The sequence below is a fragment of the Cheilinus undulatus genome, linkage group 6, assembly GCF_018320785.1.
Source record: "Cheilinus undulatus linkage group 6, ASM1832078v1, whole genome shotgun sequence".
Classification (NCBI taxonomy): Eukaryota; Metazoa; Chordata; class Actinopteri; order Labriformes; family Labridae; genus Cheilinus; species Cheilinus undulatus.
In genome coordinates, this window is record NC_054870.1 from 33,794,870 (window position 1) to 33,820,403 (window position 25,534).

Sequence of the window (25,534 nt, forward strand, 5' to 3'; positions counted from 1 at the left end):
TTTTTTTTTTTTTTTTTTTTTTTTCTCTTCATCATGACGACAGAAGCAGAAGAAGCATGCGTACAAGAGCCGAGGAGCTGAGCCGCTGAGCACGTCCTGCCTTGGAGATTCAGGAAACAGATACAGCTAACCAACCATGTCAAGCCAACAAGCGAGAATACAACTACAGCGGAAATGTGTAAATTTAGTATAAGAAGTCCAACATAAAGTGGGTCTCGTCTGTTGTTAGAGCAAAAAACACCCAAGCGACGATGACTTATATAAACCAAGCAACGTTAATGACGAATATTTTCTGCTTCAACATAGACGTTAAACAAGAGACAAATGACTAACGGTTACTTCTTATGCAACAATTCCAGCACGTCTTTGATAGTGTCGTAAATAAATGTAGCTTGTTTGACTTTTGCTCAGCTCAATGTATTTTTTTTTATTTTCTTTAGTATATCAGCAATTTTAATGTTGAACATGTCCGTTCTAGTTAATTTAATTTAATACATCCCCTCATCAACGAACCGTTGGTTCGTGTCTGCTTTATTTTGAAAGTTTGTAACGGAAATCCTACTGTCACATAAGACAAATTGACGTCAGTCCGCTAACTTCTGTCTCTGTGGTCATCCAACCGAAGCATGGGATGTTTTTGACTCTCCATTTTAAGTCGCTCACGTTAAAAGATGATAATGCCGTAACGAGTGTGATGATATTTTTTTTCGACATCTTCAATTATTTTTATACGGAAATACCAGCTTCAGCGGAACAGCGAACTCTCCTCTGTGTCTCTCGTCTGCCCGAGGAGGGTCCTGTGAACACTGCTAGCTATGATGTGACTATGAATAACCGCCGTCGAGGGAAGTTATAATTGACATTATCATAGCTGAATGGCTACAAAAGCAGCCTGTCTGCCCTCATTTACCGCCTGCATGCTGTTATTTCGATAGCCATTTCAGCTCCGCGTCGGGAGGGACCGCTATATTTTCTTGGCGGAAATAAACGAGGAGACCGCATCGACACAGCACTGTAGTTCCCGTTTGAGAAGATGTCTTTCTTCAATTTTAGGAAGATATTCAAACTGGGCCCTGACAAGAAGAAGAAGCAGTATGAACATGTACATAGAGACGTTAACCCAGAGGAAATCTGGGACATCATTGGGGAACTGGGAGATGGAGCGTTTGGGAAAGTATTTAAGGTAATGTATTATTACACCCGCCTTGGGGTTTTCTAACCTATTTCTTCAAAAACACTTACTTCCATTGTGTTTCGTCCTGCATTCATGGCTCAAGATGTGAAAGGACACCTGTGATAGCACAGTCCTAATGAAGGCCACATATTATAGGCCTGTATATGTGCATTTTTCGTTTCAAATGCACACTTCAGTTCATTTACACTGCATCAAACACTTAAATTGGCTACCATTGAATACGGGAAGGGATATGAAGATATGTGTCCTAAGGGCGTGTTTAAGCAAAACTGACCTGTGATGTCAGACTCCCCTTTTTATGGAAAATAGATTAGGCTCTATTGCTACATTGTTAGGATATAAATATGACTTTGCCATGTCATTGAGCTGCAGTTGGCCCCTCTCAAACTCCTGAAGTTATGGGTCTCCTCCACATAGCAAACATGGCCTCCCAGATGCCAGACTTGTTGGTCTCAGGTTGAACACAGAGCACAAATAAACAATGTTTTAAAAATCAAGAGAGCAGATGCTCCAGAAGGTTGCAGGTGTCAGTTCCAGTCTGTATGCAAATCAATGCAAATGTTTTTGCACAGTTTGTTCCTCCAGGTCTGATTAGTTTTGCCACCATATATGAAACACGGAGTAGAAACAAAACCTACAACAAAAACAGCACAGTTTAATGCAAATTTACTGAAAGAGTCTCCAAGCAATGTGTGTGTGGATGTTATATGGAAATTGTGAGAGCCTGAGAGAAGGCGTTTCTTCCCTCCATGAACCTGTTTCTAAAGCCATTGTTTGCTGTGTTGGATTGCATTATATGGCAAGGAGTTCATGGTTTTATGCCAAAAATGTGTAATCTCTGCTACCTCACATACCTTTACTAGTTTGTTTTGAAGCTGTGTATGAATAGAAAAATCAACACAGCTCATACACCTGCACATGTATTTCCAGAGTTCTTTATTTAAAGCTTATTTAAATACAACCTCTTTTAAACAGTAAGACTATTTAGGTCTATACTGCAAATCATAAACAGAAAATTATCAGATTGGAAATGTCGGTTGCAAGGTGCTTTATTAGAAATTAGCTTAGCAGGGAGCTCAATATTCTCCATCAATTCATGACTTTTTACTGCAGCCCTATCACTGTTTTGTGTCATATGCGTTCCCTTCATGGAACTCTTGTGATCAAATAAACAGCAACTAATAGACCAGAAATCTCAATTTGCATCTTTCCAAGTCTTGTTAATCAAATGTGATGAAAGCCAGAGGACGTTAACCGCTTTTCAGGCTCTGATTAAGATAAATATATAGATAAGGGTTGAGCCTGCCTCCATTAGGTCACATTCCTGTCAACACAGTACGTATTTCATAAGTTATTTCACAGGCTTTTGATGAAGGCTGCCTCATTTGGGTGGGGTGAGAAAAGGCTGCCATCAGAGTGTGAATCAGCTGTTGAAGAGCCCAGCGCTCACAGAGACAGCAGCAGTTGCTTTTATTACCGAAGAGGTGTGTCACTCTGTTTACCTTACCAAAAACTGCTCACATAGTTGTAGTCACACACCCTGTCAGTTCATATTGGCATATGTCATTCAAGATTTAATTATCCTGCAAAAAAGTGTGGCCATGCTTTACAGCAGTGGTTCCCAAAGTGATCAGTCAAGCCTTTTGCTAACAGATTATCCTATTTTTAGGATTTATACATCAAACATTGTATGCAAAAAATACAGAAAGCAACTTCAGTGTATGACAACAATTATTACAGAATTAACAAGTTGCTTCTACAGAGAAAGCATTTAAACTCATACTGCAGCATGAAACTTAAAGGTTTTTAGGATGTAACAATTTGAAAAATTTGACTCCTCACTCCTTCCAGAATAAAATAATGGAAATGTTCTTCTAAGATCTATATTTCCAGCTCTGCAATAATTTCCGCCACTGGATTGGAGTTGTTTTGTGCTACAGATCATCTCAAATCTGTGCTGCAGATGTAAAACTGCCACTCCTACTTCATTTTCAGTGTCTAGCTTTGAGCTGTATTTTGTCTTGAATGAGACAACTGCAGAAAAATCCATCCCACACTTTGGTAAGAGGAGGCAAAAGGAGGGAGAATTGCTGTCCTCAGTATCTGCTGTTGTAGTGGTGTCTCATTGTTAGCTTCACATTTCCCTCGAAGCAGTGGTAAAATTTGGTTGCAGTCTAAAACTTTGTGCATTAATTTCATGCAGTCTCCCACACCCCCGTCATAAATTGAGGGCAGGGTTGTCATGGTACCATGCTCCTACCAGTGTTTGTCAAAAGGGCCAACATCAAGTGGCAACCTCCAATCCTAAAAAATGAAGCATAAAATTGCGATACAGGCGAGTGTCCACTTGAGGCTGGCTGCAGGAACACCGGAAGTCATGCACACAACACATGCTACAAAGCTGTTTTTTACACTAGAAATACACTGGTGTATAGCCTGGTTCAAAAAACCAAATGTGTCTCCTTAGCTTATGGCTTTATGTCCTCTCACTGTAGAGGGGGTGAATTCTTTTTTACCACAATCGTTTAGATTATATTTAGGAAAAACCTCACTGCACACTGATTGGCGCGTCTCATTTGATTGAGAGATAGCTTCACGGGCAGAAGCTACCTATCTGTCAACAAGAATGCTAGCTAGCTAGCTGACAGGAAGTCAAGCTCAGAGAGTGGGCCGTTAGGTTGATCCAAATTTCGGTTGAGACAGCAATTTCAATATAGAAGCCACACAGATTGGCTTCAAAAGCTGTTTGAGTTAGCTTGTTGTTATCAAACAGCTGATGTCACACTGGGACCCGAAGCAGCTCTACCTGGCTCATCTGCCTGACCCTGAGTGTGTCATTATTGAAGGGGCCACTTGAGGGGGTCAAGATGTCAATGAGCATCTCGGTCCATGTACTGACTATTTATAATTGTCTATGACATTTCCTGTTTGTAATTGTATGTATGGTCTGGGCCACTGTCCTCCTCTCCCTCAAATAAAGGCACAGAAATGCCCTAAATAAATCATAAAACAAAAAAAGAAAAAACACACACACAAAGAAGAAAAGTCTGCTCCTGGCTTCTGCCACAAGAGCAGTGAGACCCGCTTCCCTTTTCTCCCTCTCCTCATCTCTGTGCTGTTTTTAAAAAACCAGAGAGGATGCTAATACATTTTAAAGACTATACATGGAACGGCAGAAGTAGAGAACAGCGACTACAAATGTCTATCTAAGCGTTCTGCTCAGACTCTGTTGTAATGCACATCCTGTGTTAACATGAGCAAGTCTGGGATCCTTCACTAACACACACGAGTAAGGATTGTGCATGAGGAATCACTGCACCAGGGTTTTTTTTTTTTTTTTTTTTTTAATTCAAAATGGTGTTAAGGCACTCTTTTTAAACATAAACATGATACATTGCTCTAAAAGGTATGTATTCTAATTTGAAAATGTATTGCTTTTACTTTTGCAAACCAGGAGATATTTGGCTGTTTTCTGGTTTGATTTCCGTTTTGTGTATATTTCTGTTTTCCTCTTTTTGTCTTATGTTTAATACCTCACAGACTGTACCAGGCTGTATCACTGTCTGAAAGTTTTCAGTAACACTAGACGGAATAAAGTATTGATTGATAGATTCAAATTTATGGGCTTGATGGTATAAAAAATGAATACTATTCAATCTTAATCTTAATTTTCTGTATCACTGTTTTGTTTGTCACTAGTAGAGCTCCCTCTCTCTACTTGATCTAAATGTCTATTGCCTACCACTGTGTCAGCTTTTGGTCAAAAATGACTTTTTTTTTTGACAAAACTGTGCCATTCTTCAATACTGTCAAATATAAAAAATTATAGAAAATGTATAATCATAGGGTATCAAAAAGTATCAAACATTTTGATCTTAGGGCTCACATGCCACATTTTGGGAAATATTGCATACCAGAATTGTGTTTGATGTATCAATATTGCAGTCTGCTCACTTTCAGAAAGAATTTACCTGTCTTAAAATATCAAACTTTCAATATAAAGGATTATGAGATTTGTCAGGATGACATCAACAAACTCTCCTGTAATCCCCCTAAACAAGCAAGTGTTGTAAAATGTCATGTACATAATGAATGCCACAGACTCTACTTAAATAACTCAACAGCTGACAAATAAGCATTGCTCTCTCTCCATCTCTCGCTCCATCACAAAGCTAATATTGAGTTTGTGTCTGTATTAGTGATTTCATTTGTAGAAAGGAGTGAACCAGTACAAAGAGAAAGACAGAGGCAGTGTGTCAGTACTGTGTAAATATAGGGTGTGACACACTCTTCGGCAGTAGGTCCTCTTAACACTCCCTCCCTGCTCTTTTTCCTTAACTCCCTGAGATTGTGTCTGTATCCATAAACATTATGTTCAGACCTGGCCTTAAAATAGCTTCTTGGCTACTTTTGTTGGCCAAATGTTTGTTCATTTTTTTATTAGTTTCTGCAGTGCAGCAGCCTAACTGTGAGTGAAGATTTCAGGGCATGTGTAGACTTTATGGAAGGATTGAATGTGACTTTTTGACATCAAATGTGTTCTTTGTAATAGCCAGCCACAGGCACCTCCAGTGATTTCAAACAGAAGACTGATTACATGGAGTGAGATTGTAAAATATCCCTAAGTCTTGTCTGATTTATAATCTTGGTATAAAAGAGATTCAAAAGTTAATTGTCTCAATAACTAGTTTGAATTCCTCTGTACAAAGTTGACTGATTTTTCACAGTTATATCATAGGAGTTGCACCTAATTTATCATTCAGAACACAATGAAAGCAAGTGGAGAGAAACGCACAAGTGTTACTTGATTAAAATGATTCTAATATTAAGAAATCACTTTGATAATAATTAGCAAAGAGCAAGTACTATATTGTTATGTATATTTACTACATCAGCAAAAGCTGGTGTGACATATTGGAAACATTTTGACTTTATATGGGTGTTGTCTGCTGCCAGACAACTGCTCCAGTCTCCCCCAGTAATTTTCTCTTTGAATATTTAACAGTCTGTTATTAAAAGGACAATCTATAGGAACTGTGTTTATGACGATTACCACAAAGTGTCCTGTTGTTTACTGCTCTAAGTTCCAATGGCTTTTGTCTAAATTGAAATTGTTAATATTGATGGATGTTCTTCCCAGATAGCTGCTCCACAGAGCTAATTGTTCTGAAGTCCAGCTTGCAGCAATATACAAAATATATTAAACTGCAAGCTCCAGTGGTACATTGTTCTGTGTCTTTCCTTATTATTGTTTTTTTTTTTTTTTTTTTTGCGGGAATATTCAAGTACTGACGTCAGTTTGCTTTCAGGCTCAGAACAAGCAGAATGGGACCCTCGCTGCTGCCAAGGTTATTGACACAAAGAGTGAAGATGAATTGGAGGACTACATGGTGGAGATCGACATTCTGGCCTCCTGCAATCACCATCACATCGTCAAACTGCTCGATGCCTTTTATTTCGAAGGCAAGCTTTGGGTAAGTTATCCTGGTTTGTTGCTTTTGATTTGAAGCCAAAGAGACAGAGGGGGGTGAACCAGTCATGCACAGAGACACAAATTCATTACAAGCCACTGTTTGTTATGCTGCTTCTCAAAGGATTCTTCAAAGGATTCTTATGTCATATGATTGAATTATAAAAACAGGCCATTTTTTCATTAGAAGAGTTTAAAACCAATCCTGGACCCAGTCAGTCATACTTTTTTGATAGCCTCTTTAGTTGGTACTGTTAAATATTGATGTTTTGTGTCAGGTAAACGGCAAATTGCGGAGCAGAGTTGTTCCACTTTACAGCTAGCAGAGGAGGTTACAGAGGGGGCAACACTATGTCTAAACCTCAATGCAAAGATCTATTTACTAATTGCTCTGTTGTTTGGTTCAAAGTAAAAGCATAAAGGTGCTGTAACTGCAGGGCTTTATTACAGCACTTGTGTGGAATCTCTGTGGGAAAGGGCTTAAAGCTAGTTCAAAGCTAAGGCTGCATGTTCAGCTGCAGGATTGCCTGACCTTCCAGATGCCACAGGTCATCATAGAAATAAAAATCAAACTTACACCTTATATATAAACTCAAGCAGTGATTTCTTAAAGGTGACGCCCTCTAAACCAATTTATAAAAGACTCTTGAGCCTGTTTCTTTGTAATATATGAATCACGATGCACTCTTTATACTTTGTCAGTAGATCCCGTTCTGTGTGCTGTAAGAGGCCCCACAGCAATTATGTCCTGGCAGGTGGTGTCATGTGACTGTCCCTTGTGGACTGGCCACATCTATGGGATGATAATAGAGTGGTTTTGGTGGCTGGAGAAAGTGCTTGTGAATAATTCAGAGCTGCATACAGGTCTGTACCTCCAACCACCCTTTGATATTTAAACTGCATGACGAATATGTAACTTCCCCTGCTTTACGTGTTTTGGCTGTCAAGTTAATGTGTAATAAGAATTTCCCTTTTTCTACAGAACAAAAGCAAAGACAACATATTGCAAAAATTATTGATGATTCTCACTTAAACATGAAAAAACCTACCAGAAAATTTTAATTTGTGTACTTTACACCTTGTGTGACACCTGTCGGAATCATAAGCAGCATGCAAATATATGTCGAGATTCTCACAGCACTGTAAATAATATTGTACAACAGGAACTACTGCTTGGCTTCTCCTCTTTGTTTGAATAGAGGGTGGTGCTCGGTTGTAGTTTCAATTGATTTTTGGTCATATGACACTATAAGCTGAAAACTAGATGGCAAAGTCAATATAGATGAATTGTTGGTCAGATCATTACACATGCTATTGAGACTAAGGTCAGGTAATGGTCAGTTTTACATCTCAATAACAGCATTAACATTATATTGCTAAGTAGAGCTGCTTAATCACAAGAAAGTATCCTTATCGTCATGATTATGTTGATTTATATTAAGATCAAAATGATTAAACCTGACTACTCATTGATTTCATAGAATCTGCACTGCATGCATTTAGTAAACTTAAATGCTCTTGACATTTAAATATTCTGAAGACTCTGAAAACAAGTTCTAGATGAAAATGACTCAGTAAAAATGCATGTATTTTAAAATAATAATACACTCCTGATCAAAATTTTAAGACCAGTTGAAAAATTGCAAGAATTTACATTTTGCACTGTTGGATCTTAAGAAAGTTCTAAGTAGAACTTTAAATGCAAAAAGAAGAAATGGGAGTGAGACAAATAAAAAGTTTGAGTAAACACTTTATTGAAAACAACAATTAAACTGAAGTAGGCTGGTCATCGGCTGATCAAAAGTTTAAACTCATAGCTCAAAAAAAAAAACCTCAAAACTGAAATGAAAGTTTCAAAGAAGGACTCAGTAATGAGTAGCTCCATACAAAGAGCCCCTCTGTTTTAGCTATGATTGAAACTCTTTGACCCACCTCCCCAATGACCAGTGAACTTGCACACAATCACGGAAACAGTGGTTACGTCAGCATACGATGAGCAGTCGCGATCACACTTATAGTGTTGCCAGGCTGTCAGCCAAGACACTACAAGGTTTTCATTGCATAGTCTGACATGGATCAGTCACGAAATTACAAAAACTTGTGTTGTCTTTGCCGGCCTTTAATGGTGTTTGAATCAGTACCTTTAAGAGAAAAAAGGTCATGTTAAAGATATTTCTCACTAGTTATAAGTTACTTCGCCCATGGATGAGCTGTCCTTCACTCTCTCTGCTACAAATTTAAACCAACAATCATTTAGTTATTAAAAAATAGATTTTACTTACATGGAGTCAACAAGAGTAGCTGTTCTTGTGTCACATCAGAATGTGAATAAAAGCTGTGTTGGTATAGGTGTTTCAGAGAAATATCTTTAAAATGTGTTGAAAGAACATGGGATTCGAAAAGGAAATAGCTGTAATGTCTTTATGTAAGAGGCTCAAACAAAAAATCATATTTGAGCTGTGTGACAGACAAAGAAAATTTGTTAAGTCAGTGTGTCTATCCTTCAGAGGAAATCATTGATTGAACAGCAAGAAATACAAGACTTTTATGCTCTGCTAAAATAAAAATGAATGCACATAATTCACACAAATTTAACTACATATTCTGTGCCTTTCCTTTGGGAGATGTAGGGGGTCATGTTGGGTTGGCAGGGTGCTGAGATTAACCCTCTGGGACCCTTGTGCGCATTTTACGCGCTTTCATTTTTCGATAATTTTGGCTGAATTCATGCATTTGGCAGGTATTTTTTGTAAGATTGTGTATTGTTGTTTGATCTTGTTATTTCTAGCTAAGCTCCTACAGTAAGGCTAAAATACACTGTGTACAAGCAATTGTTACACTTGGGACCTTTAGCGCATAAAACGCACTCCTCATACTGTAGCTGTAAAAGATATTGCACACACACACAGGGGTGAGGGAGGAGGTCAAATGGGACAGTGCCATCTCGTAGAAATAGCATGTTTTTATCCATATGCCAAATATGGTCAAAATGATGCCATTGGGTGGAGAGTACAAAAATTATCAATTTCAAGGTCAAAGGCCAGACTGACTCCCAGATATAATAAAACATATGCATTATGGTTTCATGGCAGGGAGATCAAAAATAACAGTTAGAATGGGTTTCAATGGTGTGTTTTATGCCCTAAAGGTCCCAAGTGTGAGTATTTGTCATTGCTAGGGCTGGGCAATTAATCGCAAATTAGATTAAATCGTAATATGGCTTGCTACAATTTTTAAATCACAGAAGATGCAATATTTCTTTAACTTGAAATGTGTAAAAATACCAGTTTAATAAATTCATTTTTTGCAGCAGCAGAGATTTTATGCACATTATGCAAACATTCAAGTGTCAGTATTTTTATAATGGTTTACATGGTACAATGGTACATACAATGGTTTACATATTATGCGCTACAGGTCCCAAGTGTAACAAATATTTGAACGGTCCCAGAGGGCTGAAGTCTATGTTTGATCTGGTAGGTTTCAGACGTGTTTGTACCAGTGCCATTTTGGTACTGGATTTCAGTACTTATCCCTGTAAATTGATTCCGTTTTTTTAAATTACAATTTTTTTGGCTTTTTGGCCTATTTTGATTGGACAGCTAAAGAGGGACATGAAGTATAAGTAAGAGAGCAGTGGAAGACATGCACCTAACAGCGCCAGCAGCAGGATATACTGTATATACTTCGTCCAGTGTGTCAGGGAATGTAGCTTCTGTGTATGGGCAGCTGTTCTACCATCTGAGCTCAACCAGTGCCCATTAACTATGGTTTTAAAGTAGCGGCAATGTACTCTTGTGGCTAAATTGAAACTCTGTAACATTTAACACATAACAAAATCTTAAATGGAGTTGAAACTTGATTAATTAACCAGCATTAGTCCCATGTTTATCTTTTGCACAGCAGTTTGGGCTTCAACAAAAATTACTGTGATGTGCTTCCTTGCTCTCTTTTATAAGTTGAATTTAAGTCTGTTAAAATGCTGCATAATTCTGATCAAATCTAACATGGAATTACAGCTTTTAAGTGTGTATCAACAGTATTTGACTTTCACTCTGTGATTGATAAGTTAATGTAAATCCATGTTGTTAAGGTTATCTATTTCCCTAAATTTTTCATTCATACATTTTTCACCCTCAGTCTGATCCAAACAGCATGATTTACATGCTTTTATCTAATCTTTTATCTCTTAAAACTCTCTGTGTAAAGAATATGACATCTTGATCTTAACAAGTATCAGCTGAAGGATAACTTCGTAATAATCTGTTACCCCCACCCAAAGAGGAAGTCGTTTTTTTTCATCATAATGTATGATGAAATATCCTGGATGTAAGTCACATGTCAGCATACACTATGAACCAACACTCTTAAAAAATAAGGAAATGTTCTCTGTTCTCTGAATTTGTAGGTGCAGGAGGATCCCAGTCAATCCCAGGCTTATATCTTTCAAACAGAAACTCTAATGATTTTTTTTAATATATATCCAGCAATCACTGAAACGTAAAGATGTTCCCAGAAAGGAAAAGATCTGTCTTTAGAGGAAGCCCAGTGTGGCTGTTTCATGTCTGATCGATTGGCTTCCTGGAATGTCTCCACAATGTAATCAATAACGTAGAGTAGAGGTTTTGATGTCTCTCCCACAAAGGTCATGTTGTTCACCTACCATGAATATCACAAGTTCCTCTTTTAAGCAAATAATATGTTGTGTGTGGGAGCTATTAAGGAGTTAAATTAGTGCCTCGCATGCCTTAAAGTTCACCTTTGTTTTGTATTACTCTTGCAGATCCTAATAGAGTTCTGTGCAGGCGGTGCAGTGGATGCCATCATGCTGGGTAAGTCTCTCCTTTATTGAGGGAAACCTAAAAAAAAATGTCCTAAAGCTTTTTCTTTCCTCCATCCTCCAGTGCCAGCTCTTTTTATTCCAACCAGAAGCCTCTGTGGGATTTTTTTTTCCCTCTCGCCAGTTAAAGAGGCCACTCCAACTGTGTAATTATTGAAGCTTAGATTTCAAGGAGCAGTTTGTCCACTTTTTGCAGTTTTTCCTCTCTTGTTTTGAAGCACACAGAAACACAACAACACCTTTTTCTTATGTGCGAATCACACTGACAAAAGGATACCAATTTTTTCCCTTCACTGTTGGATGTTGATGCTTTTGGCTTTGTGGTCTGACTCAACTAGAACACATTTTTTCCCCCATATTTGTCTAGTCATACATGCTGGCTGGTTTCAAGGTGGAGTTTGGTCCTTCTGTTGCTAACGGTTACCAACAGGCTTTCATATTCAGTGTTTTTATTACCAAATGGCCCAGTCTGTGTGTGTGAAAATGCCTTAAAACTTAAACATATTTCCAGGAAAATATGACCACTTACAAATTCTATGTCTGTATGTCTATCTGCAGAACTGGAGAGACCCCTTACGGAGCCACAGATTCGTGTAGTTTGTAGGCAGACCTTAGAGGCCTTGTGTTACCTCCACGAGAACAAGGTCATCCACAGAGACTTGAAAGCTGGAAACATTCTCCTTTCGTTGGATGGAGAAGTCAAACTAGGTAAAGTCACCATTTTGCTACTGCATCTGCTATTGTTATATTCCACTCTATTAGAGGGAAGGATTATTTAGCGTCTTTGCTCAGAAATACTTAACAAAACAACAGCTGATTATCTGTTGATTCTCTCTCAGATGGTTGTCCTTGGTGGCCAAGCTAAAACCTCCCTACAGGGCCAGCTCTAATAGGCCTAAAAAGCTAATGAGCAAAGTCAATTGCAGATCCTTTAGCCATAAGTGCTTTGGCAGCCAGCTGAGCTGTGTGACAATAGGGAGTACAGCACAGTGTTTGCATGTGATAACAATCACTCATTCATCTGGCATCATATAAAAATAAAAAGTAAGAACTGTATATTTTTAGCCACCACTTGCGTACTGGAGTAGCTGGTATGTTGAATTGATTACATAATATTCCTGCAAAGTAGAAGTGACTGTGTTGCTGCTGTAGCATCTATAGCTGCAGGCTCTGCAATGATTCACAATCTGTAGGCAGAGGGTCATTATGGTGCCTGGCAAACAATAATTATCAAGCAGTCACCAGGGACCTAATGATAGATCTCTGTTTCCCTCTAATGTATACACTCTGTAAGTGGTGCGAGGAGAGGAGCAGTTTGCAGAGGTAACTGAGCTGCAAGATGTGATTATGGATCTGTGAAAGCGTTGTGAAAGGAAGGTTCGGTCTCGTCTGAAGACTTTTCCAGGTATACATTTGAAACCGCTTAATTCACTGAAGAATTTTGTAGCTGCTATAGGAATATAATGTAAGAATGACACAATGTTATTTTTTTGTTACCACCTTTAAAACAAAAAAACTCCATTATTTTAATGATTGATAGTATCAAAAAGTACCAGATATTTTAAAAATGTGCAGATCATTTGTCATATTAAAAAAATGACAGAGAGTTTAGGTAGCCCACTCGAGTTCACAGGACAGAAAACACTAATGTTTCTATAGTTGTTTTTGGCATCTCAGAAGTTACATTTGTCGTAAAATACAGTGCATCTAGAAAGTATTCGGACCCCCTCACTTTTTTCAATTATGTTACGTTGCAGCCTGATGCTACAGTAAAAAAAAAATATTCTCATTAATCCACACTCAGTACCCCATCATGACAAGGTGAAATCAGTTTTAGACATTTTTGTTAATTTATTAAAAAATAATAAACCTGGAATATCATATGAAGATAACTATTCAGAACCTCTACAACAACACTTGAACTTAAGCTCAGGTTCTGCCCTGTTCTTTTAAATGTTGCTGAGATGTTTCTACACCTTGATTGAAGTCCCCCAGTGGTAAAGCTTGGCTTTCTTGTGAGTTCTTTGCAAACTCCAAGAGGGCTTGTGTGTGTCTGACCTGAGGCATCCATCTAGTCACTCTGTCACAAGCCTAGATCAGTGGAGGGCTGCAGTGGTGCTTGTCCTTCTGGAACTTTGACCCTTCTCCAAACAGGATCTCTGGAGCTCAGTCAGAGTGACCATCAGGTTCTTGGTCACCTCTCTTACTAGGGCTCTTATCCCCTGATTGCTCAGTTTGGCCAGAGGACCAGCCTCTTGGAAGAGTCCTGGATGTGCTAAACCTCTTCCATTTGAGAATCACTGAGACCACTGTGCTATTGGGAACTTTAAAAGTAACACATTTTTCATAGCCTTCCCCAGATCTGTGCCTTGCAACAATCCTGTCTCTGAGCTCTGCAGGCAGTTCCTTTGACCTCATGGCTTGGTTTTTGCACTGGTATGCATCTTCAGCTGTAAGCCATCTATAGAGAGGTGTGTGCCTTTCCAAATCATGTAAAATCAATGTAATTTACCACAGGTGGACCTCAATCAAGTTGAAGAAACATCTCAGCAAAGATCAGGAGAAATGGGAGGCACCAGGGCTAAATTTGAACTGTTGTTGCAGGGTCTGAATATTTATGTCAGTGTGATATTTCAAGGGTTTTTTTTTTTTTTAAGTGTATTCGGATCCGGGTAGTCCAAAATTGTGGTATCCTGACAACCCTAATATGATTTGTGTTTTTTTTTTAAATATCTTCCATGCCAATAGAGTTGCAGTCAAAACAGAAGGTCTTATTATACAATCAAGTTTGATGCACTAATGAAAAGAATCATATTTCATTCCTTCTTTCAGCTGACTTTGGGGTATCTGCTAAAAATACCAAGACATTACAGAGAAGAGACTCTTTCATCGGCACTCCGTATTGGTGAGTCAGCAGTCTGCATACAAGAGGGCATTCACCCCTCTCTGACTGATGATTGTGCTAGCGTGTCCCGCAGCAAGGGGAAGGATTCTTCCATATTGTGGCTAGAAACTAAAAATGTAGAATAACAAAAAAATGCCTCATTCAGAAAAGCATAAATGCATTCTCAGACTTAATGCTTGTAAATATGTGTGGCTTTTACTCTTAAATGTAAAGAGAATTTGTTAATAAAAGGAGTCAGAAAGACAATACAGCATTACCAACAGACATATTCACTTGCAGTTCAAACTTGGCTTAGCTGATTACAAACCTGTAACATGTAATTCTGCAGGATGGCCCCAGAGGTGGTGATGTGCGAAACTTCCAAGGATCGTCCATATGACTACAAGGCCGACATCTGGTCCCTTGGGGTAACCCTGATAGAGCTGGCACAGATTGAGCCGCCCAACCACGAGATGAATCCCATGAGGGTGCTGCTGAAAATAGCCAAGTCCGAGCCGCCCACACTCATGCATCCTTCTCGCTGGTGAGTTGTTTGCCTAAGTGGTGACAAGAGAGGTGGCACTGGAATGTTTACTGATTCAAGATAAGGACATTTTGACTGTTGTTGATGTTTGACTGCTAGAAGGATTGTGCTTAACTGAGAGGCCAGGAGGATGATTGGTTTTCAGTGTATTTCAGAAAGCAGCAGGAAATTTACTGTGCTATTTTAACTTGTGTTGTTTTACTGAAAAGGTCACCAGAATTCAACGACTTTCTACGGAAAGCACTTGACAAGAATGTGGACAATAGATGGAGTTCAGTACAGCTTCTGCAGGTGAGCTGCCCTGCCCAAATTTACTACCTGCTTTTATCTCAAAGTCAAATCCATACAACCCAAAAAGAATATTTTTAAGGAGGACACTTTTTGTTCTTATGTTATTCAAGCATATAAATTTCTTTTTAATTTGATTTCTTGTATCCCTGGCCATCTCTGCAGCATCCTTTTGTCACCAGTGTCACAGATAGCAGACCTCTAAGAGAGCTCATCGCCGAGGCTAAAGCAGAAGTCACAGAGGAGATTGAAGATAGTAAAGAGGAGGAGGAAGAAGATGAGCCTGATACACCTCTAGTATGTTGTTTTATTGATATATGTATGTTAGGGGGGGAATTCTTCAGTAACTGTGGATTTGATTGGATTCAGTTTGATTATAGAAGCTTAAAATGTATATTTGATTTTTCCGATTCATTCCTTCCCGTCTCCCCTATGGCAGGATGGTTTGACGCACACTGGCACATGCCTGTCAATCACTGTATTAACAGTGACTCCATTCATAAATAGGTTAATAATTTATTTTTTGTGAAGAAATGTTTATCTATAACTAAGCTCATGGTTTCAGTCAGAGGAGAGGCCTTTATTATGATCTCAAAAAGGGGCATTAAGCTGTCTTTTTTTATAATTGAGGGAGTTTTTTTTACAGGTTTTTAGTTCTTTCTAGTTCTATGTTTTTATTTCCAAATAGTGTCAGAGACCCCCCTGCAGCTGGGCAGTGTTTTGCACACTGATGGTTTTAAATGGTTTTATGCCTGTCCAGTCATTGTTTTCACTACATTAGTTTGAATACCCACATTTAGTAATGAGTAGATTTGCCATGAATTTAGTCATGCATTTTTTAACATTTAAAATGCTGATCTTATTTTATTGAATGAGCTGGAAAATAGATGAAGTGATGCTGTGTGCATGTGGTCAGCAGCTTATTTTAACTCTGAGAGTGGGTGTTAGCAAGCATGGCATGTTGTGTTTCCTTTGGTCAAACTTTCTCTTACCTTTGCAAATGTAGAATCCAACTTTCTCTATAACCTCTGCCTTCAGTGAGAACAGGATGGGTTAAATGTCTTGCTGTCCCATAGACAGTAAAAGCAGTATTTCAGACAATGCTATGCATTAATGACACTGAAAGCTATCATGGTAATGCAGTGGACAGATGAACCAGAACAAGCTTTCCTCTTGCAGCATGGCACCAAGGCAGGTAGAGAGGGTGCATGTGAGAAAATGCATGTAGCAGGTTCTCTGAGCTAAAACTGTCCACTGGTGAACATTTATTCAGGGCAAAAGAATAATATGTTCTGATAAGATAGCTTTTTTAATCAATTCAGAACCACAGAACTAAGTATTTACAAATCTGACATCAATCCTTTTTCCCACATGTCCATTATACTATGAGAGCCCTAACAAATGTTTTTGAGGAACAATTTGTGCTGTGGCTTATTTTATCACTCACTGGTGTCATGTTGTTTGGCTCAGGCGGCTCCAGGGCACAAGAGAGCGCCATCAGATGTCAGCGTGGCCAGCTCAGAGGATGACAAAGTCACACCGACTCCTGCCACTCTGGAATCTGTAACTGAGAAGATGGAGACAGTTCCTGCTGAGGATCAGATCAATGATAAGCTCTCTGGCGAAGGCCAAGGAACAATTGAGGTTAACAAGACTGATGAGGAGAAACTCAATGAGGTGTCTAATGCTGGCAGTGAAGAGCTGGTATCTGGGCTAACAGAGCCTACAAAGGACTTGGTCTCACAAACTCCTACAGAGCCTGAAACAGAGGATACTAAAATTGAAGAGATTCCCAATGAGCCTGCTGTATCACAGCCAGAAGAAAATGGTGAAACAACACAAGTGTTTGTCCCAGAAAGTGAAGAAAAAGAGGGAGAACAGAAAGAAACACCAGAGGAGAAAACAGAGGATGAAGCTTCTCAAGTTATTGAAGAAAAACAAGAAGTGGAGGAAGGGGAACACGAGGGAGAAGAGACAGAAAAAGAAGCAGGTACAGAAGAAGTCAAAGAATCTCAAGAGCAGCTTGAAGATAAACAAGTGGAATCTGAATCTTTATCGGGAGAAGTGGAACAGCCAGAAGAAGAAAGCAAAGACCCAGAAGAGGAGATCCCTCCACAGAAAGATGCAGAGGATAGTATAGAAGATGCAGCTAATGGCCCAGATGTAATGAATGCAGACACACCGACTATAGAATCAGAATTAATAGACACAAACATTAATGGAGAAACAGACACAAAGCCCTCAGATGAAGTTATTATAGAGAAGGAGGCCACAGAGGGTCAGCCAGAGGAGGAGAAACCAAAGGATGAGGCTCCTAAAGACGAAGAGCAGCCTAAACAAGAGGAGGAGGCTAAACTAGAGGAACAGACACCATCTGAGCTGACTAATGGAGTTAGTAATGAAGCCAAAGAAGTCCCAGAGGATTCACAGCCAGTGGCTCCATGTGAAGATGTCCCTGTGAAGGAAGACGAGGAGAAAACTACTCCTGTAGATGAAGTCACCTCCCAAGATACTGTCTCTGTCCAGGAGAGTGAAACGGACTCAGAATGCAAGATGGAACCAGGAAGCCCCTTGGTGATCAAGTCAGATATGGAGAAGGACTCTGACTCTGGGAGCAGCTCTGCAGCTGACAGCAGCAGCCTCGACCTCAATCTGTCCATCTCTAGCTTCCTGTCTAAGAGCAAAGAGGGCTCTGTGTCCATGCAGGTAAAATAGGCTGTGCCTCACTTCCAACTTCAGTTGTGAATTCAATTTATTTATGTTTTATTTGTGCCACTATAAACTCGCCTTTTTTTTGTAGGAGTCCAAACGTCAGAAAAAGACACTGAAGAAGACACGCAAGTTCATGGTGGATGGTGTAGAAGTTAGTGTGACGACATCAAAGATAGTGACAGATAACGACACTAAGAGCGAAGAGATGAGGTTCCTGAGGTACGCTTGTGTCCAATGTGCTTATTACACTGTCTGTTCTAAATATGTGCATGGCCTATTTAACATGTCTGCCTTAAATAGTTTCATTCATCTCACACAACTCCCACAGCTTTTTGCAAATGCCAGATGGGTTATCTCTTGTGGTGCATGCTGCATTATGTTACTGTCATCTCTCTTTTAAAGACACGAGAAGTGCTGCTCTGAATGTTTGGACAATGCTGGCTGTGTAATGATTCACTGTCAGTAATGCACAGAGTTAGCATGTACAAATTTAATGGATATTGTCTCAGAAATGAAGGGACAAGGACCATCAATTCAGGAAATAGTGTCGTATTAAAACATATGATAAACCATCACGGATATGGCAAGACAACTTTTGTGAATAATATCTGAAATATTCATTAAAATCTCTTAAATATTTGACAGTTAAATGTGGTGACATTATGACTGAGTGTGTTGGTGTGTGTTGTTTCCCCAGGCGACAGGAGTTGAGAGAGCTGCGCCTCCTGCAGAAGGAGGAGCAGAGGGCCCAGCAACAACTGAGCAACAAGCTGCAGCAGCAGAGAGAGCAGATCTACCGGCGCTTTGAACAGGAAACAACTGTGAGTCAGGCTGTTCTTACCGCAGTGGTGTGATGTGTTTTTATTTGGCCAACTCCTAGGAAACTAACTTTTTCAACTCAAAGCTGCTCTCAATCAGATGTAGAGGCCTACATGAAACATCTAGCAAGACATGAGTGTGTTTCTATCACATTCACAGCCAGGTTTAAATGACTCAATATCATCCTTCTCCTTCTCCCTCAAACTTTTGGATGCTGTGTTAAACTAAAGGGCAATTAATCTCCCATAAACACTTTACATAATCTTTTAGAACTGATATATGTGTGTTTTTATTCTGTCTGTGCAGGCTAAGAAGCGTCAGTATGACCAAGAGGTGGAGAACCTTGAAAAAAAGCAGAAGCAGACCATCGAGCGGCTAGAGCAGGACCACACCAGCCGGCTCCGAGACGAGGCCAAGCGTATCAAAGCAGATCAAGACAAGGAGCTCTCCAAGTTCCAAAACATGTTGAAGAACAGGAAGAAAGAGGTACGAGTGTGCATGACTGTTTCTGCATTGCAGTGGGCTGATTAGCTCTTAGTTTGGGGTCGTACTTATTTGCATGCGATAGATAAGAGCTCTTTAATGGTGCACGTGTTCAACAACTCACCCGGTGGCATACTTGGCTGTAATGTATTAATCCTGTGGGAGTGGTGCTCTGTGCTGCATGTGTGCAGATGATAGCCAGAGATGCTCTGTGCTGTCTCTCTCATAGATGCTGCTAGCTCCATGTTGTTGTATCCATTATTCATCTGCCCTGAGGCTCCTGGATGCCTCCTTAGCAACACTTTGCTACTGAGTCTATTTGTTCTTTTAGGAGAACTCTTTAATAAAAGTTCAGTCTAAGGATAAGTATAACGCCTTAACATGATGGTGTACTTAGCTTCTTATAAATATACTCTGCTCTTTATTAGCTTTTCTCTGCTTAACAGCCTTTAATGCTTTCCTGAATGTGTTGGTTGTTTAGTTTGCTTTATGCTGATTTTATTGCAGTATACTCTTGGCATCCATTGTTTATTATGAGGCCTTTGTGGTGGTGTGCTGTTTGTAATTTGCTTTTTGAACCACTTACAGTGGTCATTTATCATGCTAGTTGGCTAAAAGCGTTATCTTTTCAGTGTTTTTATGGTCATTTACCTGAGAAAAAACAAGCTTTCTTTGAAAACACATGTTTAACGATTCATTGTTTGCAATGTCCGTGTAAAATTTGCTGTCATTGTGTATTTAACTAACCATGTTTCTTGTGTGAGTGTGTGAGGTGGCTTTGTTAATGGGATGGTTGACGATAAAGATTTCTCTAAGTGGTGTTGGGCTCATTTTGGGAAATAATGATAAAAGCCTAAAGCCAGGGTAACTGATGTGGAATCATCTTAAACATGCTTACTAAAGGATTTAATGAATCAGCTGACAAGCTGCTGTATATTTCAATAGACATAAAAAACACTGGCCTGCCACCTCACCAGTTAACAGCACACAGACACTAAGAGAGGTTATAAACAAATTCACAAAAAGTATTAGACCGGAAAAATGGAACAGGAAATGACATGCTTGTGGTTGATCACCTCGTGCCTGGCAGACTGTTCGAAACTTTTACCTGAACATTAAAGCAGTCTTTGGAACCACAAGTGCATGAGTTGATGCAACGACATCATTAAAGTTTGGAGTTTAATGACTGTAACTTTAGATTTTGTTGCTGCCTTCCCTGGCCAGACTACCCTGTTTTTATACTTGATCTGTGTAATCATGGTTAAGTCTTAAAAACTGGTACATGTTAAAGGTACAGGATCATTTAAGATCATATAAGCTGTGTTACCACCAAGTAATATGGTTGAGTTTGGTTTGGTGTGATACATGATTATTTACATTTCTATTGTCAAAAGTTGGGAAAGGTACCAAAATATCTGATCAATACGTTCCTACTTTTTTGGCACCTTTCTGTTGGTGAAGGGTCAGCCGATGCTGATTTTTCAGGGCTGACAGTGATAATGACTATTGGTGATTTATTATACTGATATCAGATATAAAACTTTCTGCTGATATTGACAACTGTGGCTACTCCCCCTCCCCAATATTCAACTGTAATTTAATATGCAAAATTTCTTAATTTCCTCATCTTATGCATTTTTAATAAATCATTCTATACTATAGCCAACACAATAATAGACAGATTAAACTAGGGCTTTAAATTTTAAAGCAGTGTCTAATAGTGATTATTTTGACTCATATTCAGTGTAAATTCTTGTATTGAAAGGAATGATCATTTTTGTGTCAATCTTAGTTCGATGAAGAAAAACCTACCAAAAAAAGGAGAATAGTAAAATTTTTTTATATATGCTCAGAAAAAGGAAAGTGTGTGGAGAAAGGGACATATTATCATTCAAAAGAGCATTGTAATCAGTTTAAATGTTAAAGTCAAATCAATTTCTATCAAGACGCTGCTAAAGTTTTTAGGACTCTGCAGCACCAGCAGCAGACAATGGGTATTAAAAAGAGAGCCAGATTCCTTCCATTTACCACATCCTACCTGTGTGAGATAGGTTAATTAAAGACTTACTGCATCTTTGAAAATAGCAGGACATATTAGAATTTGATCTAAATTTTGATAATATTTGCAACTGATTTATTGGCTGTAAATATAAAACAAGTTTGTGGCATTTTTAGCAGGACCACCACACCTACAGTATGTCAGCAGAGGTCTTTGTTCACCCTCATTTCTTTGTCTCTAAAATGTATTTTAAGGACTGAAATAGTGAGTGTGATCTAAATGTATGTATCTGTTTTGATATCCATATAAGCTAAACAGAATTTGGAAATATCGGCATATCTGATATAAAAAAAAAAATCCAATATTGTTTATCTCTAATGGGGCTGCTCGATTATGTCAAAAATCATACATTTGGTATTGAGATGACTCATCAATTTAATAACATTACATACATTCATTAAACTTAAACACTCTTAATAGTTTGGAAAAAAAAGTGAAAAATTATTGAAAAACAGGAATGTGTTAAAACACAGATTTCTGATAACTAAAATAACCAAAAATATCACTGAAACATTTTCCACTTGACAAAACCAGTGGACAAAGCAAGTGTAAAATGGTGTGTGGCACAGTAATCCTTCAGTCTCAATTGTCTTGTTTTTATAATCTTAGGAAGCCAAATTGTTATTGAACTATAGGGATGCATAGATATCAAATGTTTCCAGACCATGTACAAGTACTTACAGTTGGGTACTAATCGATACTGAGTACAAATAGCTATATAAGAGCTATTTCCTTTTTTTCCAATTTTGTTTTTAAATAAACATTAAAAAGCCTAAATGGCACCAAATGAAGAGCAGTTTGAGAGTTGAAAGACCAGCTGTTTTTATTGAGCTGTGCCATATTATCCAGGTCTCTAAAATGGTCCCTGCACTGCGAGCAAAGCTGGATAGACATCGACTGTGGAAACCCTGGCAAGATCAGGGCTTATTGTACCAAACTGCACTGAACCAAACCAAACCAAACCGCTTAGCAGAAGCACAACTTTTGTCAGGATCACATCTTAGAACAAGGATAATTTCACAAATAAACCAACAAGACTTGAATGCTTGTTAAAAATTGAAAGGCTTCCAGATGATTCCAACTCAGTTCTTGTTTTTTGATTGCTTCAGAAATTATAATCATCTTGTTGGCTGTGGGGCTTTTCTTAATGCAGAGTATTTCAGCCGGAGCTGATTATGACACTAACATCTTCTGCCATGTTCCAGTCAAATCTTTCTTTTGACTTGACTCTGATTTGTGCAGTTACAACTGTGCTGTGAGAGATTACTAATCAAATGACTGACTGAGAGTTCAAGGAACAGTAAGGCGGTGGGAAAAGCGCATGCTGACTTCTGATCAGTTGGTGGCTGGACTCAGTGTCTCTCCTCTCAGAGTGGGCCGTGCATGTCTTCTACTGTTGTTGGCCAGCTTTGTAAGATTTTCAGAATATAAACTCTGCATACAAACTGTAGGCCGAAAAGGAGGTCGGACAGTCACCCAAGTACATGAGAAAACAGCTCATGAAACGCATAAAGGAGGACCTGTCGCTCCTTAAGACCACTGAGGTAAACTTTCACCTGTCCTCTCTCACTCTGTTAAAGACTACAGTTCATCTTTATCTCTCTTTTCCTCTCACTTTCTCCCTGTAACCATAGCTTTTTCAGGGTATTAATATTCAAACACAAGTTCTGTGGAGTTACAGTTTTTCACGATTGCTGAGATACATTTTAAAACTCTTCCTCCCCTTTCACGATTTTACATTTAAGCCATTTTCACAACCCTCTGATTCTGTGGTCGAAGTCAAACAGTCACATCAAAACATTTTTAACTGAGCTCTGGATCCAACTCTGTTCTCACATCACAAAAACAGCTGTCAAAAGTCAAACACTACAGAGCAGTCATTAAACACTAGTGTCCCTCATTGTCATTTTATGAGACAGAACTTTTTTTTACAATATCCATACACCAATTTGCAAAACAATTTTAGCTGTTACCAATATCTACATGTGGTCAGACATAAAACGTCAGTCCTTAAAACACACGATTTAGAGTTTTAGGATGAACAGTTGAACACATTTAGTCCTTATAAAACAGTCTTTAAAGTTTAAGGAATGATAATGAAGAAGAAAAAAGCCTCGAGCTAGTGTAGGTTCGTCAGCCTAAAACTTTTCTAACTTACAGTTTTACAGGTTTAAGGTTTAGCCGAACAGGAGGGCCAATTCGATGAATTAGTTTGAGCAACTAACAGTTTGGTTCAGAGAATAGGATAGAGTGTTTAAGCAATTGTGAAAAACTATAATACCTCCAGATTTCTTTTGGAGTACACATTTTTATTAATTAACTTCAGTTATTATTTTCATAGGCATCAACGCTACATGACAGAGGTCAGACATGTAAAATGTATATTTATCTTGTTTGAGCTGCATTAAATGTGCAGATTTTGCTTTTTTTTAAACCTCTTTGATACAAAAAGTGAAAAACATGGTAAGCAGAGCATTCAAAAATGAAAATAATTATACCTGCTGAGCAACATGAAGCTGTGATATATTATTTTTTTAAATGGTCAAAATGTTAGAAGAAGTGTTTAACAAATATGCTAACTACATTTAAATAATCAATACTTCATGCAGTTCTCAGCTTTGCTCCTGAAATCTTTACAATTTTACATCAATGCTCAATGTGGATAACCAGTGATTACATGAAAACCTGTGTGGTTACAGAGCTTTCTCCCCAAAGATAGAACCTTTTCCAAACTTTGTTTTCCTATGCCTCTTTTTTTTATTTCAACATGAGTCTTTGGACCGAGTCTTTGAAAGGTAACACACCATTAACTCTACATGAGCCTGAAGCATGGAGCGTAACAAACCTGCTCTTCTGAAGAAGGACTGAACTAAAGTGCTGAAGTTCTGAACGGCTTTTAAGCATGAGAAGAAGTTTTTAATAACTAATATCTGATCTCCTCCTAACGTTTATCCAGAGCTGGGCTGTGCTGCCTTAAACTCGCTGATTATTCCCAAAGTGGAAAAGGGCCATCGCTTACATAACTTAGGAAGAAAAAGTGTGCATGTGATGATGGTGTATGTGTGTCTGAGAGAGATCCTCAGCCTTGTGTGTGCTGTCTGTCCCTGATCAGGGCGAGTGCGCTGTGTGCTCTCCTCCGCAGGCAGTGGCCCAGGTTATGATACAGTCTTTTCAGTTGTCCTCATGTGCACTCTTCAACGCTCAGATGCAGGATGTAAGTGCCCCCCTACTTCCCCCCCCGCCCTCTCTCTCTCCGTCTCTGGCCCATACTTAGATGTGAAGCGATATGAAGCGACAGGCTAGATTGTGAAGGTTCAGGTTTTCACACACATGTAAGCATGGGCTGCGAGGTGTGTTTTTGAGTGTTGTGATCACTGTGTTTGTGCAGTGGTTCTCTTCTTTCTCACTTGCTCAGTATTTTTCATCAATCCATGAATGTTCCACATCTTATCAGTGTATTTTTATGGTGTTTGACACACTTTGTATAAGCCTGGTATACTGAGTCCGTGAGCTAACATGTGGAGTTTTCTCCAGAGGTGTTGTTGTTGCCTGTCTGGATCCATATTTGTCTCTGTCAGTTCAAGCTCCAAATTTAGAACGACCGCCTCACAGCTAGATGTAAAAGTCACTTGTTTGGTGCTGAGCCTGGTTACTGTATCACAGTTTAACCAGTAGATTCTGCAGTGTAATAAAGATGTATTGCTTTAATTTAAATACAGAATGAACATGATTGATTACACTGAATCATATGCTAACTCATAACAAACATCAATAATCAGAAATCAGCGAGTCATTAGACATGAAAGACATGGCTCTTACATTTATAGATGATCCATAAAGGCACAAATTCTATGTAAAGTTTAATATGTGGAGTATTACGAAATGAGTTATTTATCATTTAGACCGTTTGAACATTGATGTTGATGTTGTCTTACATTAAGCTGTGAATCTGAAGCTTTACTGAACTGTTTACTTCTCTCTCTCTTTCCTTAACTCCATTGTGGATTGTTGCCATCCATGATTTCTGAGTGTCTCTCCCTCTGAGTCCAGCTGATGATGTGACATCTTAGTGGCTCTGTGTTTTACTGCACTCGAAGTGCTTGTTGACATTATATAACTTTATTCCAGGCAGATTTTATATTTTTGTTGCTGTTACTGTGCCATCTCTCTCTCTCTTTCTGTTCTCTACTGTCCCTCAGTCTTTATAACCCCCATGGCTTCCTCTGCTCACTGCTCCTCT

The 25,534-nt window shown here is 38.8% G+C and overlaps 1 protein-coding gene across 4 annotated transcripts in view; it reads left to right on the plus strand.

Moving 5' to 3' along the window:
- The first annotated feature begins 578 nt into the window (after positions 1 to 578).
- slka (STE20-like kinase a) overlaps positions 579 to 25,534 on the plus strand; it is a 30,359-nt gene continuing 5,403 nt past the window's right edge. The window contains exons 1-14 of one of the 4 annotated variants that reach the window (XM_041789117.1): positions 579 to 1,183; positions 6,505 to 6,669; positions 11,449 to 11,497; positions 12,064 to 12,213; positions 14,338 to 14,410; positions 14,739 to 14,933; positions 15,143 to 15,224; positions 15,387 to 15,518; positions 16,692 to 17,927; positions 18,022 to 18,152; positions 18,631 to 18,754; positions 19,059 to 19,238; positions 22,746 to 22,838; positions 24,437 to 24,508. In XM_041789117.1, coding sequence (XP_041645051.1) covers positions 1,034 to 1,183; positions 6,505 to 6,669; positions 11,449 to 11,497; positions 12,064 to 12,213; positions 14,338 to 14,410; positions 14,739 to 14,933; positions 15,143 to 15,224; positions 15,387 to 15,518; positions 16,692 to 17,927; positions 18,022 to 18,152; positions 18,631 to 18,754; positions 19,059 to 19,238; positions 22,746 to 22,838; positions 24,437 to 24,508 — 2,832 coding nt within the window. In that variant the 5' untranslated portion in view covers positions 579 to 1,033. Of the gene's footprint in view, positions 1,184 to 6,504; positions 6,670 to 11,448; positions 11,498 to 12,063; positions 12,214 to 14,337; positions 14,411 to 14,738; positions 14,934 to 15,142; positions 15,225 to 15,386; positions 15,519 to 16,691; positions 17,928 to 18,021; positions 18,153 to 18,630; positions 18,755 to 19,058; positions 19,239 to 22,745; positions 22,839 to 24,406; positions 24,509 to 25,534 lie in introns of all 4 variants that reach the window. The other 3 variants (XM_041789119.1, XM_041789118.1, XM_041789120.1) reach the window with 3 other exon arrangements.